At 48.8% G+C, this 25000-nt stretch overlaps 1 protein-coding gene across 4 annotated transcripts in view; it reads right to left on the bottom strand.

Moving 5' to 3' along the window:
- The window catches only part of URB1 (URB1 ribosome biogenesis homolog), an 83141-nt gene that overhangs the window by 46519 nt on the left and 11622 nt on the right, over positions 1-25000 (bottom strand). For all 4 annotated transcript variants that reach the window (XR_002072713.2, XR_008422423.1, XM_053903137.1 and 1 more), the window contains exons 6-19: positions 23424-23509; positions 21922-22047; positions 17518-17642; positions 13155-13350; positions 11749-11886; positions 9561-9734; positions 8815-8944; positions 8133-8249; positions 6925-7037; positions 4951-5070; positions 3380-3496; positions 2769-2907; positions 1816-1986; positions 603-796 (exon numbers count right to left, since the gene is read on the bottom strand). Coding sequence is in view for 2 of the 4 variants with exons in the window: in XM_053903137.1 (XP_053759112.1) it covers positions 603-796; positions 1816-1986; positions 2769-2907; positions 3380-3496; positions 4951-5070; positions 6925-7037; positions 8133-8249; positions 8815-8944; positions 9561-9734; positions 11749-11886; positions 13155-13350; positions 17518-17642; positions 21922-22047; positions 23424-23509 (1946 nt within the window). In the remaining 2 variants the exon portion in view is untranslated. The remainder of the gene's footprint in view (positions 1-602; positions 797-1815; positions 1987-2768; positions 2908-3379; positions 3497-4950; positions 5071-6924; positions 7038-8132; positions 8250-8814; positions 8945-9560; positions 9735-11748; positions 11887-13154; positions 13351-17517; positions 17643-21921; positions 22048-23423; positions 23510-25000) is intronic.

The raw sequence follows: 25000 nt of genomic DNA, 5'->3' as shown, positions 1-25000 counted from the left end.
GAATGAATACACAAAAGGCACACCACAAAGTTAACCTCTCCCACCCCCAGCCCCCAACATTTGTATATACTCTGGTGCTGGAGCCAGATGAGCAGGACCCCGTTACAGGTATGTAGCCCCCACGTAAAGAACGTTCTTTCTTTGCTTCCATTTTCCCAGTCTTCACAGACTGGAGACTGCCGGGGGCCACCAGCGGCCCCCTCGCCCAGCAGAGCACGCGGAGCCCAGGGGCAGGCTGAGGCCCGCTAAAGGAGGCTAGGACCCAGGCACGCCACATCACTCGGTGAGGAGACCAGAAAAAGCAACCTCCCTCCCGCCCCAAAGCTGGCACGGTGACTAGGCAATCCCGCAGCCAGCGGAAACTGCAATTCTGCTGCACCACTGAGCCATCTGTGCCCCCGTCACACCAGCTAAGCAGCAGTGAGGCCACGGGGCTTCCTCTCCCGCCCGGGGAAAGCACAAGGCTAACAGGTTTCTCCCTGCAGGCTGCACAGCGGTAAGACTACGCCGTTGGGGCACAGCAGGTGCGGCCCACGGAAGCTGTTGCGGGGTTTTCCAGGGAAAGGCCGGGTTTCCACGGGGGCGGTCACGCCGTGGCTCACCAAGGCCTCGCGGACTGGCTCTGGGATCCAGCGGCTGTAGTACGTGTGGAACCGAGAGAGCTGGTGGCAGCAGGGTGGCACCGGAGGCTCCAACTTGTCATAAGCCTGAAGCAGCAGACACAGAGCCAGCGGGTCCCTCTGGGTGTGGAGGAGGTCTGTCAGCACCGCCGTCATATAAGCCACGATGCTCTCTCCTGCAAAGAAATGAGACTTGTGTGGGTGGCCCGCCGGGACCCTTCCGTGACCCATCGATATCACCAATTCCCACAGGTATTCAAGATCCAGAAAAACACGTGCCACTTCCACAAGGGGTCACACAAACACACTGGAGGGCAGAGGCTATCACCGCACGGCACACCAGGCTCCGTTTCACTGAACGTGTGACGCACAGTCAGGCTTCAGTTCCCAAGGCCTGGGAGTGGAGACCCAGGCACAGAAGAAGTGACACAAAAGCCATCTGGGGCCAAGACTTGCTTGGTGCTCACTAACCCATCTCTTGGTCCTTGGCACATGGGCTTCCCCCTGTGGTCAGGCTGGGACCATGTGGCTGATTCAGCCACTTCCAGGCCTGGCCAGAACAGCCTCTGCTTAACTGCGCGCTCGTCTTCCTCTTCCACAGTGACCTTGGAAGCCGTATGTTGAGATGGTGCAGCTACAAGATGGGAGTGGCCTGGATCCCTGAGCTGCCTCCTTGAGGACAGTCACCCAAGAGAGCAACCACACCTGTACTGAACTATGACAAGGTCCAAAGAGAGACCTTTGCCCATTAAACCACTGTAAGTTGGGCCTTGTTACCGCAGCAAAGCCTGAGCAACCCTGACTAATTACACCGTTGTGATCTATGAGTATTTCCTTGGCTCTAAGTTCCAGTAACTTCCAACAAGTATGAAGGACTCACACCCTAGCATGGTGAGGGCAAGAATAAACTTTGAAGAGAAAACATCAGTGTTACAACAGGTGTCTGTGCAGCCATACAAAAAATGCATTATTATGGACTTATCCCTTAAATGGCCAATTTCCCAGAAGTCCACTAGCCTCTAGATTCTTATCCCAACATGCTTAGCTCTAAAGGCCAGGTGGCTATCACTCAGTGGGTCTGAACCTTGCTACCTTGGGTTCTCAGCAATTACTCCCAGAGCCTCTGCAATCACACCTCCTACCCCACAAAGACCCAGCTGGATGCACCCAGAATATCCCAACTATACACGGGTACCTGTTTCACTTTCCGTCCCAAGGAGCAACTTATTCCTAGCTTCCAGGGCCGCAGGGACCACCGCACTGAAGGGGAACGTGAGCAGGATCATGTCTTCGTTCAGTAAGAATCCAATTTCCTCATCTAAGCCTTCGCTGTCCTCCACCAGGACGTCCACCATGTCAAGAACATCTGAGACAGAAAAAGGACAGTCCAACTAAGGCCAGAGACACCGAAAGACCCCACTGCAAAGAGCTCCACAGGAAGGGATACATAAGGGAATGTCTGAGAAAAAAAAGGAGGCATAAAAGCCAAACATCTCTGGGGGGAAAAGATTTAATATGAAGTTTGATTCTAAACACACAAGGACATCATCTATCAAATCTTCAGATCTCTGCCAGACGAAACACAGGATGTTTAGCTCATGTGATAATAATCTGAAGTTTCCTCAAGTGACCCTAAGAAGCCCCAAAACCTTAACCTGGATATTCAGGTGAACGAGTCAAAATCGGTGAAGCAAAATAGGGTCAGGGGCTGCAGCACAGACCAGAGTCCAGGTCTGGATTTCAAATCCTGAGTCTGCTATGTACTAGCTGTGTGAGCTTGAGTTAATTCCCTAATCTTTCTGGGCCTCGGCTGCATTATCACTGTATAAAATGAGGATGATGACATCTGCCACTTAGGGCGGCTTATGTGGTTCCAGGAGTTAGATCTGTAAAGAGCTAGGATCAGCACCTGGCACAGAGTAAACACTACACAAACAAAAATAACCCAGCAAATAGGCTCTGTGCCTACTCCCCCTTTGACGAGCAAAGAAGGCAATTTTCATTTCTGGAGTAGGCTGATCTTTAACTCAAAGAAACCAACACCTGCACTTGGCATAAGATATGAACGCAATTCTCATTTTCATCACTGATCTGCCACGGCGGCTGGAGCTTCAGAAGCCCGAGGAGCCAAGAGGCAGTGGCGCCTACCATCGATGTGGGAGACCGGAATGCTGACATCATCAGCCTCCTGCTTCGTCCCCGCGGCCTGCAGTGTGCTGGCTTCCTGGACAAAGTCAGATGCTTTGTCTGTGTAGGAATAGGGATTCGCCACCAACGTCAGTAAAACCTGGGTGTTGAAGAGCCAAGCAGAAAACACTTAGGTGGTCACAAATGAAATGGGAAAAAAAAAAAAGCCAAAAAAAAAGTCACCAGTAATACAAAGGGAAGAGCTAAAATGTTAATAGTCCCCAATAAGAACAATTTTTCTGCCAAGTTTCTTTTTAACTTTTTGTTACAGAATTAAAAAAAATTTCCTTTTGGTTTAAACCACCGCTTTGAATATTGCTCTAAGCACACCACTATTCTCTTGGTGCAAAAACAAATCCCCAAAAGGAAATTACACGGTACACAGTAATAGAGTCCCATTTTACAGATTCTAAAACTGAGCAGATTCTGACATCTCAGCAGGAATTAGGAAGGAAGCCAGAAACACAGGGCTTCTGGCACTGGCACCGGTGCACCAAAAATGCCTTCGTCACGCTAAAGACCACGTGGCACATTTACTAACAGGCTCCTTCACACTGGAAATAGGTGCTTACGCGTTCCAAAAACTGAATCACGGTTTCTCTCTTCTCTTCCACGGTGTCATGTAAGTGCTCCAGCCACAGCTCCAGCTCCTTCCAGGTGTGCTCAAACACCCCCGTGTCCCGAAGAATCTGTCAGGAAGCAGACCCGGGGCAGGGCGTCAGGACGGAGCCAGCGCCCCGTGGAGACAAAGCAGCACAGCACAGAGGGGGTCAAAGTCTCATCTGCAGTTTTACTCCAAAAGCCACTCTTTCACAACAGCACTCCCAGACTTGAGGGAAACGAGGAAAAGAGACCATTCTGAGCTCTATTAAAGACCACATAATCCTTGGTCTTGCTGCTTACTCCTTTCCTTCAACTCCTAAACAATAAAAAGATTAAAAAAAAAACAACAAAACCCAGCTGCTGCTTCAGAGGCTGATTTTTATAGCTGGATTTCCACAACCAGGTAAACGAGCATGACTCGGCCCCTCACAGCCCCCAACCGTCAGCTTGCGTGACGTTCTCCAAGGTAACAAACCAGTCATGTCACGTCACCTCAGTGCGGCCCCCCGAGCCGCAGACCCGGGACAAGAAGCAGTGGTGTTTCTAAGAGAATGGAATGTGTGAAGAGGCAGGACCTTGAGCCAGCACCATTAAATGATGTCCCCAAATGGCCTGGTGGCACAGACTCCCACGGCACGAGCCCCAACAGCGCACCGAAGAGTGACCCGACGGTGCCAAGCCCGCCTACGTGCACTAAGCGAACACGAAATCAGGCCTGGGTCGAGTGCACGCCTACAGGGAAACGGCAGCTTGTAAAGGTCAAGGCTGAGATGTTCGTGCTCTTCAAGCAGCTCAGGTGAGGAGGTTACATCAACGCTGCAAAGATAAAATCCCTGCACCCCGCAAACAATGAACGTGCAGTCTGTTGCATCTGTAGCACCCAAGACATTTGCTGGGTGGCGGAAACGAGATTTCCTACGGTGACGTCCAGACCGGGGGGCAGTGGCCCTATAGAGCGAGGATCGCGTGTGAGAAAGAGAAGCTTAACAGCCCAACTCCCCGTTCCCTTCCAGCGACTGTGAGGATACCTGTGCTGCGGGTGACGAAGGAGGTCAGAAAGGCTGAGCCCCTGGAGAAGGCGGAGTCTGGACAGGTGCGGAAAGGCACCGCCCATTCAACAGTTCCCCGGAGGGCCGGAAACCGGACACGTTACTGAGCCTACCATGCGCCGGGCCTGATCTACTGCTTGATCTCACGTGCGCCCTCCTTTGCAACCCCACCGTTTCATCCTTCCCGTTCATCTGGGAAGACAACGTTCAGAGAGGTTGGGTCATCTGCCTAATGCCATCCAGGAAGAAGTAGGACTGGGAGTCAAATCCAGGAACAAGACTTCAGGGCCCATGTTCTCCACTTCACCGTGCTGCCTCGGGAACGTAGCTAAGTTTAGACATGATAAATTAAAACTGCCTTAAAACCTCCGAGTTTTAAATTTACAGAAGCCCTGAAGCTTCCTGAATTCGACAGCTGTTTACAAAGCACCTTCTGTAACGAAGACTGTGAAAACGCTTCCCAGAACTAGGAATGGGTAGGGAACGTTCACCTTTGTGATCAGAAGTTTGGTGGATGACTTGAGCTGTAGATGGCTACTGGTCACGAACATTTTCATCAGTAAGTAAAACACAGATCGTTCTCCTCCAATAATTTCTGCCTCTGGGCCTTCCTGGAGTTTGAACAGTAACAGATAATAAACATTACACAGGTCACGGATATACACGGAGCCCAGTATGGCTCCAGGCCTCTTATCTCATTTTAACTACAACTCGGCAACACGGCTGGGATTTTACACGAGGAGGCTCAGAGGCCAGGTGCTCAACCAAAGCCCCAACAGCAGCTGGGTAATTGTATTTGCTGCATGTCAGCAAGATGCGGGTGCCGACAGAGTCGATCCCTTATACGTAATTTAGCTTCTCACAAAGGCTTGTGAGCTTTGAACATACGTCTCAGAGTTCATGGAGCTCCAGATCCCCCGCCCAAATGCCACCGAGGCTGTGTTTGGCTGGCGTCCCTGCAGCCCCCGGCAATGAGGGTGACCCTGAACATGGGAAGTGCTGGTGTTCATAAAGCCCAGCAGACTTCATCTTATAAGCAGAAGGTGGGGCACAGAATATAAATTAATATTTCTTATACCAGTTCTTTCAAAGTTAAGAGGCCTCCCTCTGTTCACTTCCCAAATGAATCACCAGGATCCCACTGGCCCTGTTCAGCTGCAGTAAAAAACTCAATGGCTCCCCGGGCTGGTCATCTCTCTGGGGTCTGTGGCAATGGCCTCATGGTGGGTACAGAGGCTGAGAGCAGGGCCGTGGGCAACACTGCCCACGGCCAACCCTGGACCCTCCAGTTACAGCCGGCACACCGCAAGGGTGTCCGTACTACTCTGTGCCCCGGCTGCCTCTTTAAGTGGTGGTAAAGGCGCGGATGCACAGGGCACACGTGTCAACCCTCAACTACGACACAGGTGAACCTCAGGAGAGGACCTGGGGGAACATGCACAGATGCCAGTGCTCCCACATTCTCACGCTTTTCTGGAAATATGCCATGTAAAAATACCTACGTACTTTTCTATGCTACTGGTTCTATAAAATTTAAAAAAACCTTTTTTTAATTTAGTTTTCAGAGAGAGAGACAGAGAGAGAGAAAAGAAGAGAGAGAGAATGAGTGGGGGAAGGGCAGAGAGGGAGGGAGACACAGAATCTGAAGCTGGCTCCAGGCTCTGAGCTGACAGCACAGAGCCCCGTGTGGGGCTTGAACCCACAAACCGTGAGATCATAACCTGAGCCGAAGTCAGACACTTAACTGACTGAGCCACCCAGGCACCGTGGTTCCACAAAATTTTAAATAAGATCTAAGTCGCTGAAAAAAATCACCATCAGAGCTACTAAGAAACACACTTAGTGCTTAATTTTGCCTGGTCATTTTTTCCTCCTTGGATAGAAATGATAGAGCGTCCTGTCCCTAAACACACAGGTAAGTGTCTGCTGCAGCCTGAGTTGCCTTCATGAGTCAGCATTATATTCTCCAGAAGGTCCTAGAAGACGTTATGACAGGCAGAAAAAAATTCCAGCAATCTTTACTGGTTTTTGCACCAGCCTCGGTCCTCTCCCGGCTTGGTATCTATTTCCATCTCTGTCTTAAGTTCTTCCAGGATGAGGACAAACGAAGAGGAGTTATTTTGTATTTCAAAACGTATCTATTTCTGAAAAGGTTTTAAAATGACAAACAAAATGTAAAGTAATCAAGGTAAAACAAACAAAACAAAACAAAACCTCTCCCAATACCCACCAACAATATTGTTTCAGTAAGGACACACTCAACATCCTATTTTGCAAAAGCAAACAGACTCACAGGCCTCCTGGTTCATGAATCGGAACCTGGCCTCTGCTCTAGATGCGTCTAAGAGGGAAACCGTGCATGTCTTCTGTATAACCAACTGTCGGGTTCTGATCCAGTTAGAAACTTCCAGGCCAAAACATGCCCGGGAGTTAGTTAACAGACGCAGAAGCTGTCCGCTTCCTACCTGTGCCTTTAACCACAAGAACTTGCTGGCGGGCAGCTCCAGAGCCACCTTCAGGATGTGGTGCTGCAGAATGGGAGGCACCTCCTCTCGAAGGCCCTGCTCGGAGATGACTCCTGTGGCAGAAAGAGGGAAACAGACCAGAAGTCATGTGCAGGGGGGCGCCCAGCAAGGCCGCCCCTGGCCACGGGGGCCAGATAAGGAGCTCCAGCTGTAGAAATAAGAAGGGGGCTTGGGGGCTCTCTCCTCTCCTCTGCCCAGATGCGCCCCACCTGGCACAACCTCTCCTCCTATGGTCTATCCAAATCTTCAGCAATAAGCCCTAACTCCACTTGCCCAGAACAGCCCCTTGGCCTGAAGTGACCTCTCCCTACAGCGTGAGGCCCACACCTCTCGCTGCCTCCTGGGTGCAGTCTCTCATTAACATCGTCTCGGGCGAGAGGCGCCGCCTTGCTCCCCAGACCGCAGACGTTTTGTGAACAGACTGTGGCCACGTGAGCCCAAGACCGCGTCCTCATCCGCTGGCCTGATTTCTGGATTTCCCTTTGCTTGGGAATGACACAGTGCTAGTAAATTTCGTACTCTCACAGCAAAAAGAACCTTTCGCCTTCCAACGATTAAGAAGTTAATTATAGCTTTTCAGTGGAACCGTCCCAATAGCTTATATAAACCCCAGGAATGACGCTTCTGCAAGTTTTCCTCCGTGGGCCCAATTATGAAGTTATTAGACACACTTTTCCATCAAGGAAACGTGACCAGACAAGCGTAACGTTACTTTTACAAGATGTGGTTTGAACCTGACTCACTGGGTAAACCATGAGTAACTACGTCCAAAGTGCCTCTGCGGGAACGGGACATCCCTTCTAAGGGGCTCTCATTTCTGCACCCCTGCTCCCTTGAAGAGGGGCTTTAGCGTTAATGCACACAATCTGATTTGTCACTTATCTAAGGCAGAAACCTCTGGCAGCCTGGCTTCTCCCTGCTGTGCCCACTGCTGCTAAATGTTCATCCGATATTTACTTAAGGACAACTGGCGATTTAAAAAACATTAGTGCAAATAAAAATAACCAGTCAGGTGGATCGTGTGCACAGCCAAACTGCCCACCGGCCTCCCGGGCCTCAGCTCCGGGGGCTCAGCTCCGGTTCACGAGCGTTTCCTTCATCCCCGCTGGCAGAAAGAGCAGAGGGGCCCCCGCCGTCCCGAGATGCACCTTTCAGGAGCTTGCTGAAGTCGAAGTTGTACTGCAGGACCACGTGTGGGACCACCTTCTGGTACAGGCATATGACCTGGAGCAGAACAGCCTTCAGAAGAATGGTTTCCGCATCATCTGAACCAAGATAAAACACCTTAAATTAGGAAACACAGTCGGTCTCTGTCCTTAGTCAGCAGGTGGTATGCGGTCAATGGCCACAGGCAGAGGCTGCGGACGGATCCCTACAGAGTCTACGTGGGAACAGTCAAGCCTGTTCAAACAGACTGGGTGTAAGTCCTCATTTTGGGGCTGTAACCTTGGACAGGTTAAAGCGACTGTCTCTCTGTGTGTCAGCGCCTTCGTGTGAACAACAGGGACTAAACAGGATATAGACAGAAGGTACAAAGCCCACTGCCTGGCAGGCCAACAGCAAGGTCTGAATCAATGTATCTCGTTACTGGGGGGCAGGGAGAGAGGAGGACCGTGAAGCCCACCTCTGCCTGCACAGCCAAAGAGAGGCCCCCATGGAAAGGCCAGAGCACACGGTGCCCATCGCTCAAATCTTTAGAGAGTCACGGTGCTTATGTAAAGCCTGGGCACATTTGCAACAGATGCCTCCAAAGCCCCTGTAGGCTGGAGGGGTCCCTGGCTGCCTGTGTCACCTCTGTCTGCAAAGAGCAGGGCCCCAACCAGCCCTCACCGCACTGGGGAGCCACGCAGGCAGTAGGAGTGTGGATGCCCCTTTTCTTTCCTTTCTCATCATCCTGTTTTGTCTCCTGCTTTCGAAGTGACTGCCAGACCCACACGATGGTGTTCAGGTCTGGTAAGACCTGAAAGGGAAAAGACAGTCACGTTAAACAAGAGAGAGACGCAGATGAAATGAATCCACTAAAGAGAAGCTAAACACAAAGGGAGGACACGAGCACACGTGGTGTGAGTGTGTACGAGACAGGACGTGGAGGGAGAACAGGCCGGCGCCCTCTGTGAGCTCTGCTTTGCGCTGTAATCCCCACGACTGTGTACAACAAGGACGTGGTTGAAAACACAAGCGCTGATAATTGTAACAAAGCTCCGAGGCCTCCTTCACCTGAGCCAAACACTAGAAACGAAGACACATGTCCGACGACGGGCCAGGGGCCGCGTCCATCATGACCTCGGCTCCTCTGGGGCAGGTACCCCGTCTGCAGATGACTGCCCTTCCTCACTCACCAGAACAGGCCTCCCAAGCCACCCCCTCGCCCTGGCCCTGGCCCTCGTGCGTGCAGCAGTGAGAGAGCACGTCAGCTTCTAGCGAGGAGCACCCCGACCCCTACGCTACATTTCGTTTCGCACCTGCCCTCTGTGCTCCCGGAGCTGCCTCTTCCACCTGGCGTGCTTACCTGTGACAGCTGTAAGGAAAGCCCCGGAAACTTCCCCGGAAAGGCCAAACCCAGCTCCCGCGCCTACCTTGCTCAGGGCTTCTCTGAAGAGGCGCACGAACTCTTCTATCGCCGCGGCCGTGTACACGCCTGATTCCTGCCACGTCTCTTTATTCAGGCAGTGCTCGATCGTTTTTAATGCTCTTTTCAAAATGACGGAAACAAGGGACAAGGCTGTGTGCTTCACTGATATGCTGTCCAACTGGGAAGAAAAAGAGCTAAATCCACACGTCTGTAGGCTGCACTATGGACACAGATCTCCCAAGCCCCAGGTGTGGCTGGCTCTGGCCTCTCCGGGGGTCACTCCCAGGGAAGGCTGCGTGAGTTGGGTACCCTCGACGCTGTGAGAAGAGGTGGCCTGGGGACCCTGCCCCCTTGACCTGCCACGGATCTGACCTCAGCACCTGCTGAAGAGGTGGCTACTAGAGTCTGAGAGTTACTCTCAATTTTGTTTCACTGTGTTTGGTAAGTCTTTTCCGACAGCCACTGACCTCATGTGGATTATCCACATCAAGAACAGCCACAATCTCACCAGCACCCACCCAGCCCCGACTAGCACTCGCTGTCAGGCGCGCAGGTGACAAGAAAAGGCACCACACACTTAGTAGGAAAAACCACCTCCAGGCTTGGGAAGCGTGCAGCCCCCAAACATGGGCTCAGGTACCTTCATAAGGACAGCCAGGAGACTTCCGAATCCTCACTCGCTGCAGAGGTTGAACAGAATTCAAGAACCGGGGCGATTACCAGAACGAGGGTACCCCCGGGAGATGCCGTCTCAGGCCCGGCCCCGACCAACTCAGGCCCAGGGGCACCCCAGGGGCAGGACGGGCTGGGGCGAGCCAGCTGGGCCACAGCAGAGTGAGGGGCAGGGAGACACAAAACGGCTACCCGATGGGCTTTCAGTTTAACAACTACAACGCCCCATTCCCTCAGCGTTCCAGCGAGCTGGGGGTTCATTTCGTACGTGTGTTAAAGTAGCACTGCATTGGACACATGCCTTTCAGCTGTTTCCCTGAAAGCCCCTTGAGATAAAACACTTTGTCTCCCCCACCAGACAGATGGGCAAGAGAGCAGGGTCCCAATTTTGACTGTTATGATTTGGCAACCAGAACAAAAGGCCTTTCGTTCTGGCCTCCCCGCTCCTCGCCCACAACCCACTGCCAGCACAAACCCTGGACAGGCATCGAAAATGCTGAGCCCCAGGGCACCTGGGTAGCTCGGCCGGTTAAGCATCTGACTTCTGATTTCAGCTCAGGTCCCGACCTCACGGTCATGGGATCGAGCCCCACAATGGGCTTCATGCTGAGTGTGGAGCCTGCTTGGGACTCTCTCTCCCTCTCTCTCTGCCCTCCCCTGCTCACACGCTCTCCCTCTCTCTCTCAAAATAAGCATTTTTAAAAACAATGCTGAGCCCGGCTACATATCCTAGGGGGTCCTCACCACTCTGTGCTGACCGCCCCCTCGCTGCCGGGGCCACCTCCTGCCTGTGCGGCCCACCCTGGCTGACCCTGGTCCCGCTGTGTCCACACCACAACCCAGCCTGCTAGAAGCGTGGGGACACTCGGCCTTCCCAGCTGAGTGCTGAGGAAGCTGGGTTTAGGAGGGGCTGGCAGGGCACGGGACCCACGTGTGCCGACAGCTCACAGCCGTTCGCTTGAGGCCACGGTGCTGTGGTGGGAGACACAGGAGTCCCTGAGAAGGTGGCTTCTGGAGGGACTCAGGGACTGCCATCACGAATGATACAGAATTTCACTTCTCCGTGCATATGTCCTGTCAAAATGCCCGACACAGCTCATCCTCAAAGTAAATGTTCCCCAGAAATCTTAATGCTTCTTCACTTAAACCACAAGAGACAGGATTTGCCAGGCAAGTTTCAGTCCTACCCCTTCCACAAACACTGAGCTAACACTTTCATATGTGACACTGGGCTGTAGCTGAACACACTTCCTTTCCTCTGAGTCTAACAGGCTCCCACCCTCAGGCGAGCGCAGAGCCATGCAGGGGTCCATGGTCCTGGCTGTGCTGGAGCAGGAAGATCCCCTGGCCGGAACATGCCTTGGGCTCCAGGGGCCCTTGTCCAGGTGAGTGGAAACATGGAAAGCCTGAGGCTCACTGACAAAATACCAGCCGCTGAATCCAGGCAGGCGTTCTCGGAACAATCCCCAGCATGGCCAGTGCAGTGAACAGAAAGTTCTAGAAGAAAGCTGACCACTTACATTTAACGCCTGGGTGAACATCGTCTTATTGCACACCAGGGGCACGGTGGTCACCATCACCATTGCCAGGAGCCGAGGCAAGGGGATGAACTCTCTGGTCTCAAAGGCCCTGGAAACGTCTGGCTGGGCTTCATAGATCTACGACAAAGAGACAAGAGCATGAGCTGCTACAGGTTTCGTTGCAAACCAGGCCAACTGTAGGTACCCCACAGCGAAGCCAGTCCAATGCAGCAGTCCTAGTGATGGACATCCGGGGACTGCCAAGGAACAAGCTCCGGACGGTCAACCCCCAACTCTACTTGTCAGAGAAAAGTCAGGTCACGAGGCCTGAAGGCCGTGACCTTCAAAGCAGAGTTCTGCCTGCGGCCTGGGGAGCCTCTTAAAACCTCTGATGGCGAGGAAGTCACCGCTGGAAGTAACAATCCAGCGCTACAATCCAATCTAAGCACTACTCACCGGCTGTGGCACCTGACACACTGTGTCGTCTTTTTAACACTTCATGACGACCCTTTAGGGTAGGGACCTTGGACACTAACAGTAAAAAGCGTTCGTGGATGACAAAGCTGGATCTCAGTAAGATCCCGTAACTTCCCGGGGGCACCCGGCTAGGAAGCAGTGACGCGAGGGCTTGCACCCAGGCCGGCAAAGGCCGCGCACCTGCCCCCCCACCCCTCCCCAGGGAGGGCGGAACCAGAGCAGCCCCCAGCGGGGGTGGGGGTGGCCACGGGCCGCCCCTCCCCAACGTAAGGGGCGAACGGCCTCCTTCTCGCCCCAAGATCCACGTGGGGACCGCACGCGCTCAAGGAGAACGAAGCCAGCGTGGGCGAGAGCTTGTCTGGCAGGTAACCCGCGCCTGCCTAGCGGAGGCACGAGACCGCAACCCTCGCTATTTCACCACCAGACCGCGAGTCGGACGGCGCGCCCCGAGCCAGGCAGCGCTGCAAAAGAACGTGCAGCAGGCACGTCCGCGGCGGCGGGCGAAGGAGGGCGGACTCTGATCAGGACATTCGCACGCCGGCACCCAGACAGACACAGCATCGTTTCACAGCGTGTCCTACGTCGTTCTAAGTACTTAAGACGGCGGTCTTTAAACGCGGTTCTCCATTTCACACCTTTCGCTCACGTCAGCCTCAATGTGCCAAAATTCACCGAGATCTCCCTCTAAGCAAAATCTGGACGAAGGAGACGCATTTGTCTTAACAGATGCAAAAGGCGTCCAGCTCGAAGTTCTGCTCAGCGAAGAGCAGGATGTCCTCAGAGGACCGGGACGCCAGCCCCACGTGAGCTGACGTCGCCCCTGCAGAATGGCTGGACGAGTTCTCCGTCCTTCCTGCGGTCCGTCGGCTCGTCACTCCCCCTCTCCCTCTCCCGGCCCCTGACACAGGCCAGAGCCCCGGGGGTTTCACCTTGTTCAGTAGTTTGATGTTATTTGACCAAGTGGACTTCGCTCTTGGCAGAAAGGAAAATGTTACTTCCTTGAAGTACTTGTTCAGCAAGTCCGGGCACACTTTAAGGATGTTCACCACCAGCTCGGCCACCAGCTCGTCGTCTGCTGCAGTTTTCAAACCCAACAGTAAGTGCAGGAGGGTCAGGTTCCCGCCTCTGCCAGAGAGAGAGAGACAAGGGTCGGCAGGGAATTTCCACAGCACACTAAGATAATTCATAATTCACGATTCATTCATAATAATCTCAGAATAAAAACAAGCCTCTATTCAAAATAAATAAACTTAAACTGAGAGCTCAGGGTCAGAACGGCAGCTCCTCGAAATCGCCCTCAGGAAACACAGTTGAAACACGGCGACCGGCACATTTCACCTTTGAATTTCCCTCGTGACACTAAGTGGGGTGTTTTCATGGCCTGCGGGGTTCCAGCTCCCCAAGAAAGGGCTTGAATCTCTCTCCTCTATTTCTGAGTAGCTGAAAAAGTCTCTCCTTTCCTGTCTCCAACCTCTCCTTCCCTCCCTTGAGTTCCATCTGACTTTTATTTTATTTATTTGGGGAGCGGGGGGTAGGGGCAGAAGGGAGAGAGGGAGAGAGGGGGAGAGGGAGAGAGGGGGAGAGGGGGAGAGGGGGAGAGGGGGAGAGGGGGAGAGGGGGAGAGGGGGAGAGGGGGAGAGAGAGAGAGAGAGAGAGAGAGAGAGAGAGAGAGAGAGACCGACCCAAGCAGGCTCTATGCTGAGCACGGGGCTAACACAGGGCTTGATCCCACGACCCTTAGATCATGACCTGAGCTGAAATCAAGGGTCTGACACTCAACAGACTGAGCCACCCAGGCACTCCTCCATTTGACTTTTAAAGAGAAGGAAGAAACCCACTCTCTGTCTCCACCCTGGCCACCTACCAGCCTACCCAGAAGTCAAGGCTAATGTAAAGAAAGGGCCAAACCCGCAGGGAGGAATCCACTCCCCTAATTTCCCCGTGGGATTTTCCTGACCTCTTTCCTCCAACCGCACACGAAAAGGCATGTATGTAAATAAATAGACGTGTAAGCATTAGGTATAAAAAAACAGAGAATGCATTTAACTTTTGAAAAGACTTTTACGAGAAGGGCGAATGAACTGCCCCACAGTCCACAGTGCCATAAATTATTTCTAAAACTCGACAAAATGGCTCCAAGTCTTTCCACAGGTTTTCTGCCTCCTCCGTTTCTAACGTATTTCAAATTCCTATGCCTTCACTGAGCTGCTGCAAAAAGCTAACGTAGAAAAAAAAAAAAAAATCTACTGTATGAAAATACTCAAAACTTGTCCCTAAGTGAGTTTTCAAAAGACCATAAAAATAAGAATCAGGAAAACCTGTAGACATTAAACCTTGCATAAAGAAGGAGCTAGCCCAGGATCTACACAGCCAAGCCCACGGTACTCTAGGGTTACCCCCAGATCCTTCTAAGGGAGGATGACTTTTCAGAGCTGCCTGTTCCTGGGAAGTCACCAAATCCAAAACATCCCAGAATGTATCACTAGCATGCCACGTTGACAGCTTCCAGAATCCTCACTGTTCTGTGTCCCCTTGTGAATTGACTAAAATTAATATGCATTATGACAGCTTTACCTATAATAAAACATTTTTCAAAAACTGAATTAGAGTGGAATTTTGATCAGAAAGCTATCTTTTCAAAAACTTAAAATTCTTGGGGCGCCTGGGGTGACTCAGTCGGTTGAGCAATCAACTCTTGGTTTCAGCTCAGGTCATGATCTCCTGGTCTCGCGGGTTTGAGGCCCGACTGGGCTCTGTACTGACGGTGTGGAGCCTGCTTAGGAGTCTGTCTGTCTGTCTGTCTCTCTCTCTCTGCCCCTCCTCTGCTCGTGCTCTGTCTCTATTCAAAATAAATAAACTTAAAAAAAAAAAAAGTTTAAAATTCCTAATATGAAAATTTCACGAACAAAACAGTTTTTGCTGTCAAACAAACACGTTGAATACTACAAAGTGCACTAAAAATACTATAAACATCCACGTTATTTTAACGGACAATGCAATAAAGTAACGTATTTCCACAGCGTACAACGTGGGCCGGGCACTTCTCTAGGCAGTTCCCATGCTCTACTTCCCCCTGAAGTGGATGCCAACTTCATTTCCATTTTACAGATGAGGCAACAGAGGCAGAGAGCAGTAGCACTTGTCAAGGTCTCAGAGCTGACCCCAGAATTTGTTCTCTCAACCTCCACACCAGGGGTTGGCAAACTGCGGCCCACTATCTATCTTTGTAAATAAAGCTTTATCGGAACACAGTTACACCCATTTGTTTATGTCCATGTCTGCTCCGGCGCTACAATGTCAGAGCTGAGAGGTCACAATACAGACCGCACACCACGCCTCCAATACTTACTTCTTCCCTTAGAGAAGAAGTTTACCAACTGTAATGCCTGGCTTTCACACACCCACTGGGTGCCCGGCACTGTCCTAGACACTGGGGATCCCAAACAGACCAGCCTCTGTTCACATTGGTTCTCATCTATCACATAATGAACAAGCAAATAGATAAATGTGCAAGGTGGTGGTAAGTCATAGTCAAGAGCAAGGCAAAAGGACAGGGACAGTGGAAGGGCTATTTCAGAAAAGGGCTGCTGGGGAAGGCCTCCTGGATATGGTGACATGTGCACAGACACCTGAATGGAGGGAGGGAGGGAGCAAGCTTCACCTCTGCTGGGGAACCGCACACGTCGATTTTCTCAAAATTTTCCATTAAGGCCCCCACAAACAAAATTCCCTTCCTCTCCCCTAAGCGCAAACATTTGTCTTTTCTCCCTGGCTTCAAAAACTGACATAAACCACAGCTTATTCGAACAGACCCACACCCACAAGCTGATTCAAATACACTCATCAAATGACCTATTTTATGGGTCTTACTTACTTAGGGGGAAAAAAATGTGTTTTAAGCATGGTGTTACATCATACTAGACGATAAAAGTCTGCTGTTACATGTTACCAGGAAGGTGAGCTTGTTTTCCCTGATGAGAGCAAAGTTACACTATCGCTGAAACAAAGTTGAAAGAAAAAGAAATAATGTGGCAAATTAAGTCATAATAATCTCAGAATCAAAACAAGTCACAAGCAGGGAGAAAATTTTCCACAGTGTTATCCCATTCTGAAGGAATCAGTCATTTCCTAACTGGTAGAAACTAAACCATACCATCCAGATCCTTATGATAAAAGTGCCACAGTGGTAAAATAAAAAAATTTTTAAAAATGAGGGTATTCACAATGAACAGAAAATATACCTAATATTTTTGCCGTCAGGGGGGAAGAAAAGCAGGTTGATAAATCTAACATTAGAGTATTTTGGTTATTAAAAATAGTAACATGGATATGTGTTTACCGTTAGACTAGAAGAGAAAACCTAAAAGAATATCATCTAAACCATCAGGTAGGGACTTTATGTTTCCTTACTGATGAAACATTGCCATAAGTGTGCAACATGAAACAAAATTTTGAAAACCCAGCGCATTAGCAGCTTTGAGGAGAGGAAGGACTATTTAGCTGTTACGAGGATAGACTTGGAACCAAATTCCCTGGGTTTAAAGTTTATTTTGGGAGAGAAAGAAAGAGAGAGAGAGAGAGAGAAGAAGAAGGTGGTGGAGGTGGAGAAGGAGAAGGAGAAGGAGGAGGAGGAGGAGGAGGAGGAGGAGGAGGAGGAGGAGGAGGGGGAGGAAGGCAGAGAGAGAGAGAGAAGGAGGGAGGGAGGGAGGGAGGGAGGGAGGGAGGGAGAGAATCCCAAGCAGGCTCAGCACTGTTAGCTCAGTGCACAACATGGGGCTCGGTCCCCTGTGAGATCATGACTGAGCTGAAATCAAGTGTCAGTCAGCCAGGGGCCCCCAGATTCCCTGGGTGTAAAGCAGAACTCTGACACACGCTGAGTGACCCAACTTCTCTGTGCCCATTTCCCTCACCTGCAAAACTGGGAGAGCGGTGGCTCCCGCCTCTGGCCTGTGTGGAGGCCTGCGAAGGGGCCTACCCTCTCTGGCAAGGTGGCTGTAAGACTTTCCTCGGACCCAGCCGACGCCACAGTCTCTAGTGAAACCCGCAGCACCCCCCTAGGTGAGACACCTCCTACTGGGTGCCTAAGTCAGCGGCTACCCTGAGCCCTGTGCCCTAAGGGCACGTGATGAGCAGGGAGTCTCTGGGCTTCCAAATATTCGTCCCTGTAACGAGTGAGGTCATGTCTAAAATTCTAGTTGTAAACCACCACAATTCCGTTATTCTACAGACTTCCGCTGGAAGTCATGTACGTGACGGAACACAGGCCCGCGCTTCTCAAATGTGCCACTTTACCTGCCGATGGTACCGAAAGATGCGTCGTAAAAATTAATCCCATGCTTGAGCGAACAGCAAAGATCCATCAGGAAGGTGTGAACAAGCTCCCTCACCAGGATCTTCCCTGCGTCCTCAGAAGAAGTCTACAAGAGTTTTTTAAAATTCAATGAAAATCTCAAGTTCATGAGCCTCGGTAACATCTACAGAGTAAAAACTGGGTGATACCACGTGCCTGATGATGACTTAGAAAACATCTTACATGCTTGGTATCATTCAAAAAAAAACCCCAAAGAACAGAAACACCAATCAAGACAAGACAAAAATACTCTCATATGTGGAATATAAAAAGAATAAACTGAGTAATAAATTAAAAAAAAAAAAAAAAAGCTCATAGATACAGAGAAGAGACTGGTGGTTGCCAGAGGTAGAGGTTGGGGGGAGTGAAAAAAAATGGGTGAACTGTTTTTGTTTTAGTTTAAATAAGCTGAATTTAAAAAGAAAATATTTATTTTTAACACTGAACAAACAGGGAGTTGCTGGAACAAGAAACAACAGATAAGGGGACACTTTAAGTCATGTCTCATTGTTTCCAAGCACTCCACAGTAAGGGTTCTCATTTAATTTTTATGGCAGGCCTATGAGTCTGGCAGGGTAGAGATGATTACACCATTTTATGTAAGGGCAAACCATGGATCACACAGTGGAACTCCCCACTGCGTTAGCAAATACGGAGCAGATCAGTATCCGTACCCCCATCATTAAAGAATCTCTCTTGGGGCACCTGGGTGGTTCAGTCGGGTAAGCATCTGACTTTGGCTCGGGTCATGATCTCACGGTTTGTGGGTGTGAGCCCCGCATCGGGCTCTGTGCTGACAGCTCAGAGCCTGGAGCCTGCTTTGGATTCTGTGCCTCCCTCTCTCTCTGCCCCTTCCTCCACTTACACAAGCAAGTGCACGTGCTCTCTGTCTCTCAGAAATAAATTAAAAAAAAAAAAAAAATAGAGTCTCTCTTTACAGCATACACTTCAATTAGAAAATCATTTTCCTAAGCTTCTATTTGCTTTTGCGTTGTGATTGATATTGTGATATAAGAAATAAATACATGGCACAAAAACGGACACATAGACCAATGGAATAGAATAGAAACCCCAGAACTAGACCCACAAAAGTATGGCCAAATCATCTTTGACAAAGCAGGAAAGAATATCCAACGGAAAAAAGACAGTCTCTTTAACAAATGGTGCTGGGAGAACTGGACAGCAACATGCAGAAGAATGAAACTAGACCACTTTCTTACACCATTCACAAAAATAAACTCAAAATGGATAAAGGACCTGAATGTGAGACAGGAAACCATCAAAACACTAGAGGAGAAAGCAGGAAAAGACCTCTCTGACCTCAGCCGCAGCAATTTCTTACTTGACACATCTCCAAAGGCAAGGGAATTAAAAGCAAAAATGAACTATTGGAATCTCGTGAAGATAAAAAGCTTCTGCACAACAAAGGAAACACTCAACAAAACTAAAAGGCAACCAACGGAATGGGAAAAGATATTTGCAAATGACATATGGGACAAAGGGCTAGTATCCAAAATCTATAAAGAGCTCACCAAACTCCACACCCAAAAAACAAATAATCCAGTGAAGAAATGGGCAGAAAACATGAATAGACACTTCTCTAAAGAAGACATCCGGATGGCCAACAGACACATGAAAAGATGCTCAACGTCGCTCCTCATCAGGGAAATACAAATCAAAGCCACACTGAGATACCACCTCACGCCGGTCAGAGTGGCTGAAATGAACAAATCAGGAGACTATAGATGCTGGTGAGGATGTGAAGAAACGGGCACCCTCTTGCACTGTTGGTGGGAATGTAAACTGGTGCAGCCTCTCTGGAAAACAGTGTGGAGGTTCCTCAAAAAAATTAAAAATAGACTTACCCTATGACCCAGCAGTAGCACTGCTAGGAATTTACCCAAGGGATACAGGAGTACTGATGCATAGGGGCACTTGTACCCCAATGTTTATAGCAGCCCTTTCAACAATAGCCAAATTATGGAAAGAGCCTAAATGTCCATCAACTGATGAATGGATAAAGAAATTGTGGTTTATATACCCAATGGAGTACTACGTGGCAATGAGAAAGAATGAAATATGGCCCTTTGTAGCAACGTGGATGGAACAGGAGAGTGTGATGCTAAGTGAAATAAGCCATACAGAGAAAGACAGATACCATATGTTTTCACTCTTATGTGGATCCTGAGAAACTTAACAGAAACCCATGGGGGAGGGGAAGGAAAAAAAAATAGAGGTTAGAGTGGGAGAGAGCCAAAGCATAAGAGACTCTTAAAAACTGAGAACAAACTGAGGGTCGATGGGGGGTGGGAGGGAGGGGAGGGTAGGGTGATGGGCATTGAAGAGGTCATCTTTTGGGATGAGCAGTGGGTGTTGTATGGAAACCAATTTGACAATAAATTTCATATATTTAAAAAAAAAGAAAGAAAGAAATACAGCTGACCTTTGAACAACACAGGTTTGAACTGCACAGATCTGCTTATGTGTACTTTTTTTTCCCATGAATGCAGTACAGTACTATAAATGTATTCTCTTATGATTTCCTTAATAACATTTACTTTTCTCCAGCTTACGTTATTGTAAGGATACAGTTTACAATACATATGACATACAAAATATGTGTTAATTGACTGTTTTTGCTACGCATAAGTCTTCCAGTCAACAGCAGGCTATTAGTAGAGTTAAAAAAATTTTTTTTTTCTTAATGTTTATTTATTTTGAGAGACAGAAAGACAGATAGCGAGCAGGGGAGTGGCAGAGAGAGAGAGAGGGAGACACAGGCTCCAAAGCAGGCTCCAGGTTTCTGAACTATCAGCACAGAGCCCGACACGGGGCTCAAACCCACCAACTGTGAGATCATGACCTGAGCTGAAGTCGGATGCTTAACTGACTGAGTCACCCAGGCACCCCAAGTGTTTTTTTCTTTTTTAATGTTTATTTATTTATTTTTTGAGAGAGAGAGAGACAGAGAGAGGGGGAGACTGAATATCCCAAGCAGCCTCTGCACTATCAGCACAGAGTCCGAAGCAGGGCTCGAACTCATGAACACCAGATCATAACCAAGCTGAAATCAAGAGTTGGGTGCTTAACTACTGAGCCACCCAGGTGCCCCAGTAGTTAAGATGCTGGAGAGTTAAAAGTTATACACGGATTTTGACTGCAGGGGGGTCGGCCCTCCCAGCCCCTGCATAGTTCAGGGGTCAACTGTATTTGGTCTTCAACCCCAGCTCCTGGCAGAGAGCCCCTAGAACCCCAGTCATTTCTTGTGTGATGGGGGTAACACCAATTCTCACACAGGGCTCCAAAATCTCCTGGAATGTTCTACGTGGTAGGAATATTTTTTATTCTAATGAGGCAACTCTTAATGGGCTCCTGGACAGCTTCTGGCTGGACACAGAATGTAACCAGTAGTGAGAGCATTACTGACCTCCCTGAATTCGAATGTCCTCACCTATAAAGCAGACACATTAAAAAAAAAAGATTAAAAAATACTCTTAAGAGGGGCAAGTTTAAACCTGTAGTTTTAAACAAGCTTAAGAATGACTTAATTTCTCTTGGTCTTTTGAATAAAATTCCACATTTGGGAGTGTTTTTATTAAGCCCCCGAGGCTTCCTGATAATAGGGCATACAAAACATGTTCAAAACAAGAGGACATAGGCCAGTCACAAAGATAAAAGGACGTAAAACACAGGGCTCTTGAGAGGTAAATTACTATAAAGTTCACAGGAAGTCTGAGCCTTCACTACTCTGGCCAAGTCCATGTTCCGAAACACCCTGAAGAAAATCAAAATGAGGATTAAAATGTACACTGGCCTTGGGTCAACTGGAAAGCAACTGTTCTAATTCAACGTTTGAGGAACTATTACAAAATAAATTACACATGTCAGTAGGTGAGGAAATTGGGGTTTTCCTAGACACTTGGAAGTAAAAGCAACGGGCCTTGAAACTCTAAGAGCTGGTGTGAACAGGATGGAAAGAAGGAAAAGAAGAGGTAAATGAGAGGAGGAGAGAGCCTGGGTCAATACTATGCGTCTACTGGGCAAGCCCAGCAGGGAAAACCAGCATGTCACTCAGCTAAAAGGAGCAACGGTTTTCCCTTCAAGGGAGAAAAAAAAAAGTCTAATATCAAAATACCTCAGAGAATAGAAACAATCGTATAAAGAAAAAAAAACGAAAAAACCAAAACTTTAAAAAGATCATATTTCATCTAAGCGGAGAATCAATATAACCACGAGCCAAGAGAAACAGATCGAATGGAGGGACTTTAGGGGGTACGCTCCCCAGTCTCCAGCTGTGAGGCTCACACACTGACAGTGAGGTCAACTCAAACCCAACAGGACTGTACCTTGCCATGTTCCAGGTTCACGTCAACAATCCCATTCCAGCTGTAGAGAGCTGCTATATGGTTCAACAACTGCCCCGTAAAGAAACGCACCTTCTGGGTTTTTGTGATATTTTTATTGTGAACTACCTGAAAACAATAAGACACACGAATTTCAAGGAGCTCGATTTTCACAACAGTGTGTATTGTTTTTCATCATTACCAAAATCCTGCGGGCCCACGGCAAAGTATTTGACCAGAGAAAGGAAAAACATGAAGAGAAAAACAAAATTCATCGGTATCTGAACCGTCCTAGGATACAGTTAGCATCTGGTATACTTCCTTTCATCCCTCCATCCCGCAACACAGAAGATGTATGTGTATCACTGTTGTGCTGTGTTTTGTTTTTGTCTCTGTGAGATTATATATAGTTTTCTGCCTACTTTTAAATAGTATGAACTTTTCCCACATTATTAAAAACTCCTTTAGAACACCATTTTGGAAGGCTATCATTCTAGCGACCATAATTTATGTCACCGTCCCCCAGGGGGTGCAAAGTGAGGTTGTTTGCACTCTATCGTCTGCTTCCTTGCGCCGAGTCCTGCCTGCGTCCCTGATTATGCACTCGGAATTGTGGCACAAGGCCTCAGCTCCCCTCAAACCCACTCCCGGTGCCTCCCAGGGTGTCCTGGGTGGTTCTGAGGTTCCCAAGTCTGGGAACATGTTGAAGACCTCTAACGCACACCGCCAGACCTGCTAGAACACTGCCTCCACAAAAGCACCCGACTCAAAGGTACTTTTGCCAGCACTGAAAGGCATTGTTTTAAAAGGTCAGTGCTAATTTGGTTGGCGAAAAAAACCTGTACCTCATGACCTGTGTTACTTTAAATCAGGGCTTCTCAGCACCCTGACATTCTGGCCCAAATAACTGCTGCAGGGGACGGACCTGTGCGGGCAGGACGCTGGGCCTGGTCTCTACCCACTGGGTGCCAGTTGTTACTTCCCCGGTTATGACAACCAGAAACGTTTCCAACACTGCCAAATGTCTACAGTGGAGGGGGCAAAACCACCCCCAGCTGAGAACCACAGTTTTAAATACTATGCTAATCAGCCATTTTTATATGGATTGCCAGTTCATGGCTTTTAACGACTTTTTGTGTTGGCAGAGTCGTAGAGTTTTTCTAACTGAGCATTTAAGTTGCTTCTGTATTAAAGTCAGTGATTCGTTCAGCCAGTTTTAAAGTTTCTACAAGATGCTTGTAAAAGGCAGAATATATAAGGCGATACATAGTCACATTTTGCCGGGTGTGTAAATGAAAACAGCCATAACTTACAGCTCCCAATTATCCCTGTGGCTTCCCGTGAAAGGGCAAGCAACAGCATGTCTCCTGGGGTGACAAAACTGCAGCCCGAAGGAAAAGTTTGCCATCCCCCAGCCTGTGTGCCCTAAGACATTGTGGCTCTAGGGTCCTGTCACACCCTGGGGAAGACAAACCGCAGAACAACACTGAGTACCAAACACGTACCTTTGTTTTCAGCGTGGACAACAAAATATTGACGGTGGAAATCCTGTCTTCCTTTATGCCCGAGCTAAAAATGCAAGGAATAAATTCTGAAAGGAAAAGGTTCAAAGCATTAAACTCAAAAATATTTTGAACACGAGAGCAGATGAGAGAACAAATTACTTCATAAAGTGGCACGGCAAACAATGCCATTCGCTCCCTTTATTTTCTGAAGGTTTTGTCCTTTTCGATTATACATATTCACAGTAGGAATAAACCACTTCATGACATGGGAAATCAATATCTAAAGGTAAAACAATGACAGAGCCATTAAAGAGGTTCAGTAGTTCTGTTTTACTGTTCTTCATATTGACTATTTGACAGAGAATGTACGTACAATTTTGCCGAATTTCTCTCTTTGCTTAGATTTGCTGATACCTATATCTTTATCTATATATGTTTTTTTGGTGAGAGGGCTAGCAGGGAGAGGGGCAGAGGGAATGAGGGGAAGAGAATCTTAAGCAGACCCCATGCTCAGCACGGAGCCAGATGTAGAACTCGATCCGTCTTCAACGGAGACGAAATCAAGAGTTGGCCACTCAACCGACTGAGCCACCCAGGCGCCCCCAGATTTATATTTTAAATCATTTTATTGACTGTGGTAGAATTCGGGATGATGTGTTTGTCTGCTTTCTTTTCATGCTTTTGATCTCCAAGGAATCAGCTACCACAGCTCGATGCCGTATCATGACTAACGTAATGGTGACACTGGGCAGAAACATCAAAGCGATTAGAATTTTGCTTGCTCCAGAGGTGCTCAAAGGGCACACACATATTTTCTACAAAGGAAATTCATTCTCAAAAGAAGAAAAATCAGAAAATACCAAAGAAACCAAAAGGATGAAATTTGAAAGCAAACATAATTCCACTACCCAGAGGTAACTAGTTAACCGCTAACCTTCTGATATATCCATATCCCGTTAAATGTATCTTTCAGTAAAATGGGGTACTCGAGTTTTATAACTGAGTCTACACCCCATCATATGTTGTTTAAAAGGCTGACATCAGGAAGCACATTTCTACGTCATTTCTAACAGCTGCGTTCCACCTTACGATTAGTCCTGTTTGTGCAATCAATCCCTTGACGGTCAACAGTTAGGAGGAGTCCAATTTTCAGCGAACGTGAAAAAATTATCCACTAAGAAAACCTCTACTCACATCCTTAATTCTACCCTTAGGATAAATGGCTAGACGTGGAATGGCTGCTGGATCACACATTTTTAAAGTTTCGACGCGTTTTTCAAGTTTTGCAAAGTGCCCTGCAAAAACATTAACTGAAGTACAACCCTGCCCCATCAGCAGCGCACATAAGTAACCCCAAACCGCCGTCCTTTAATAAAGGCCGGACGGCGCAGACGACCACGGGAATTTGGAAGAACCCTAGCCCTGGGAGCAGCAGCAGCAGACCTCACACAGGAGCGGCCACAAGAGGTTAAGGCCTGTCTGCTGCACCGTGCAACGAAGGGGTCTCCTCCGTGGCACCGCCTCCCCCGTCAATGGGGCTACCTGCGTGGACCAGGGCTGACACCGTATGGAGTGAC

The sequence above is a fragment of the Panthera pardus genome, unplaced genomic scaffold (assembly GCF_024362965.1).
Source record: "Panthera pardus isolate Hobbes unplaced genomic scaffold, ASM2436296v1 HiC_scaffold_16, whole genome shotgun sequence".
Taxonomy (NCBI): Eukaryota; Metazoa; Chordata; class Mammalia; order Carnivora; family Felidae; genus Panthera; species Panthera pardus.
This window is presented reverse-complemented; position numbering and strand designations above follow the sequence as displayed.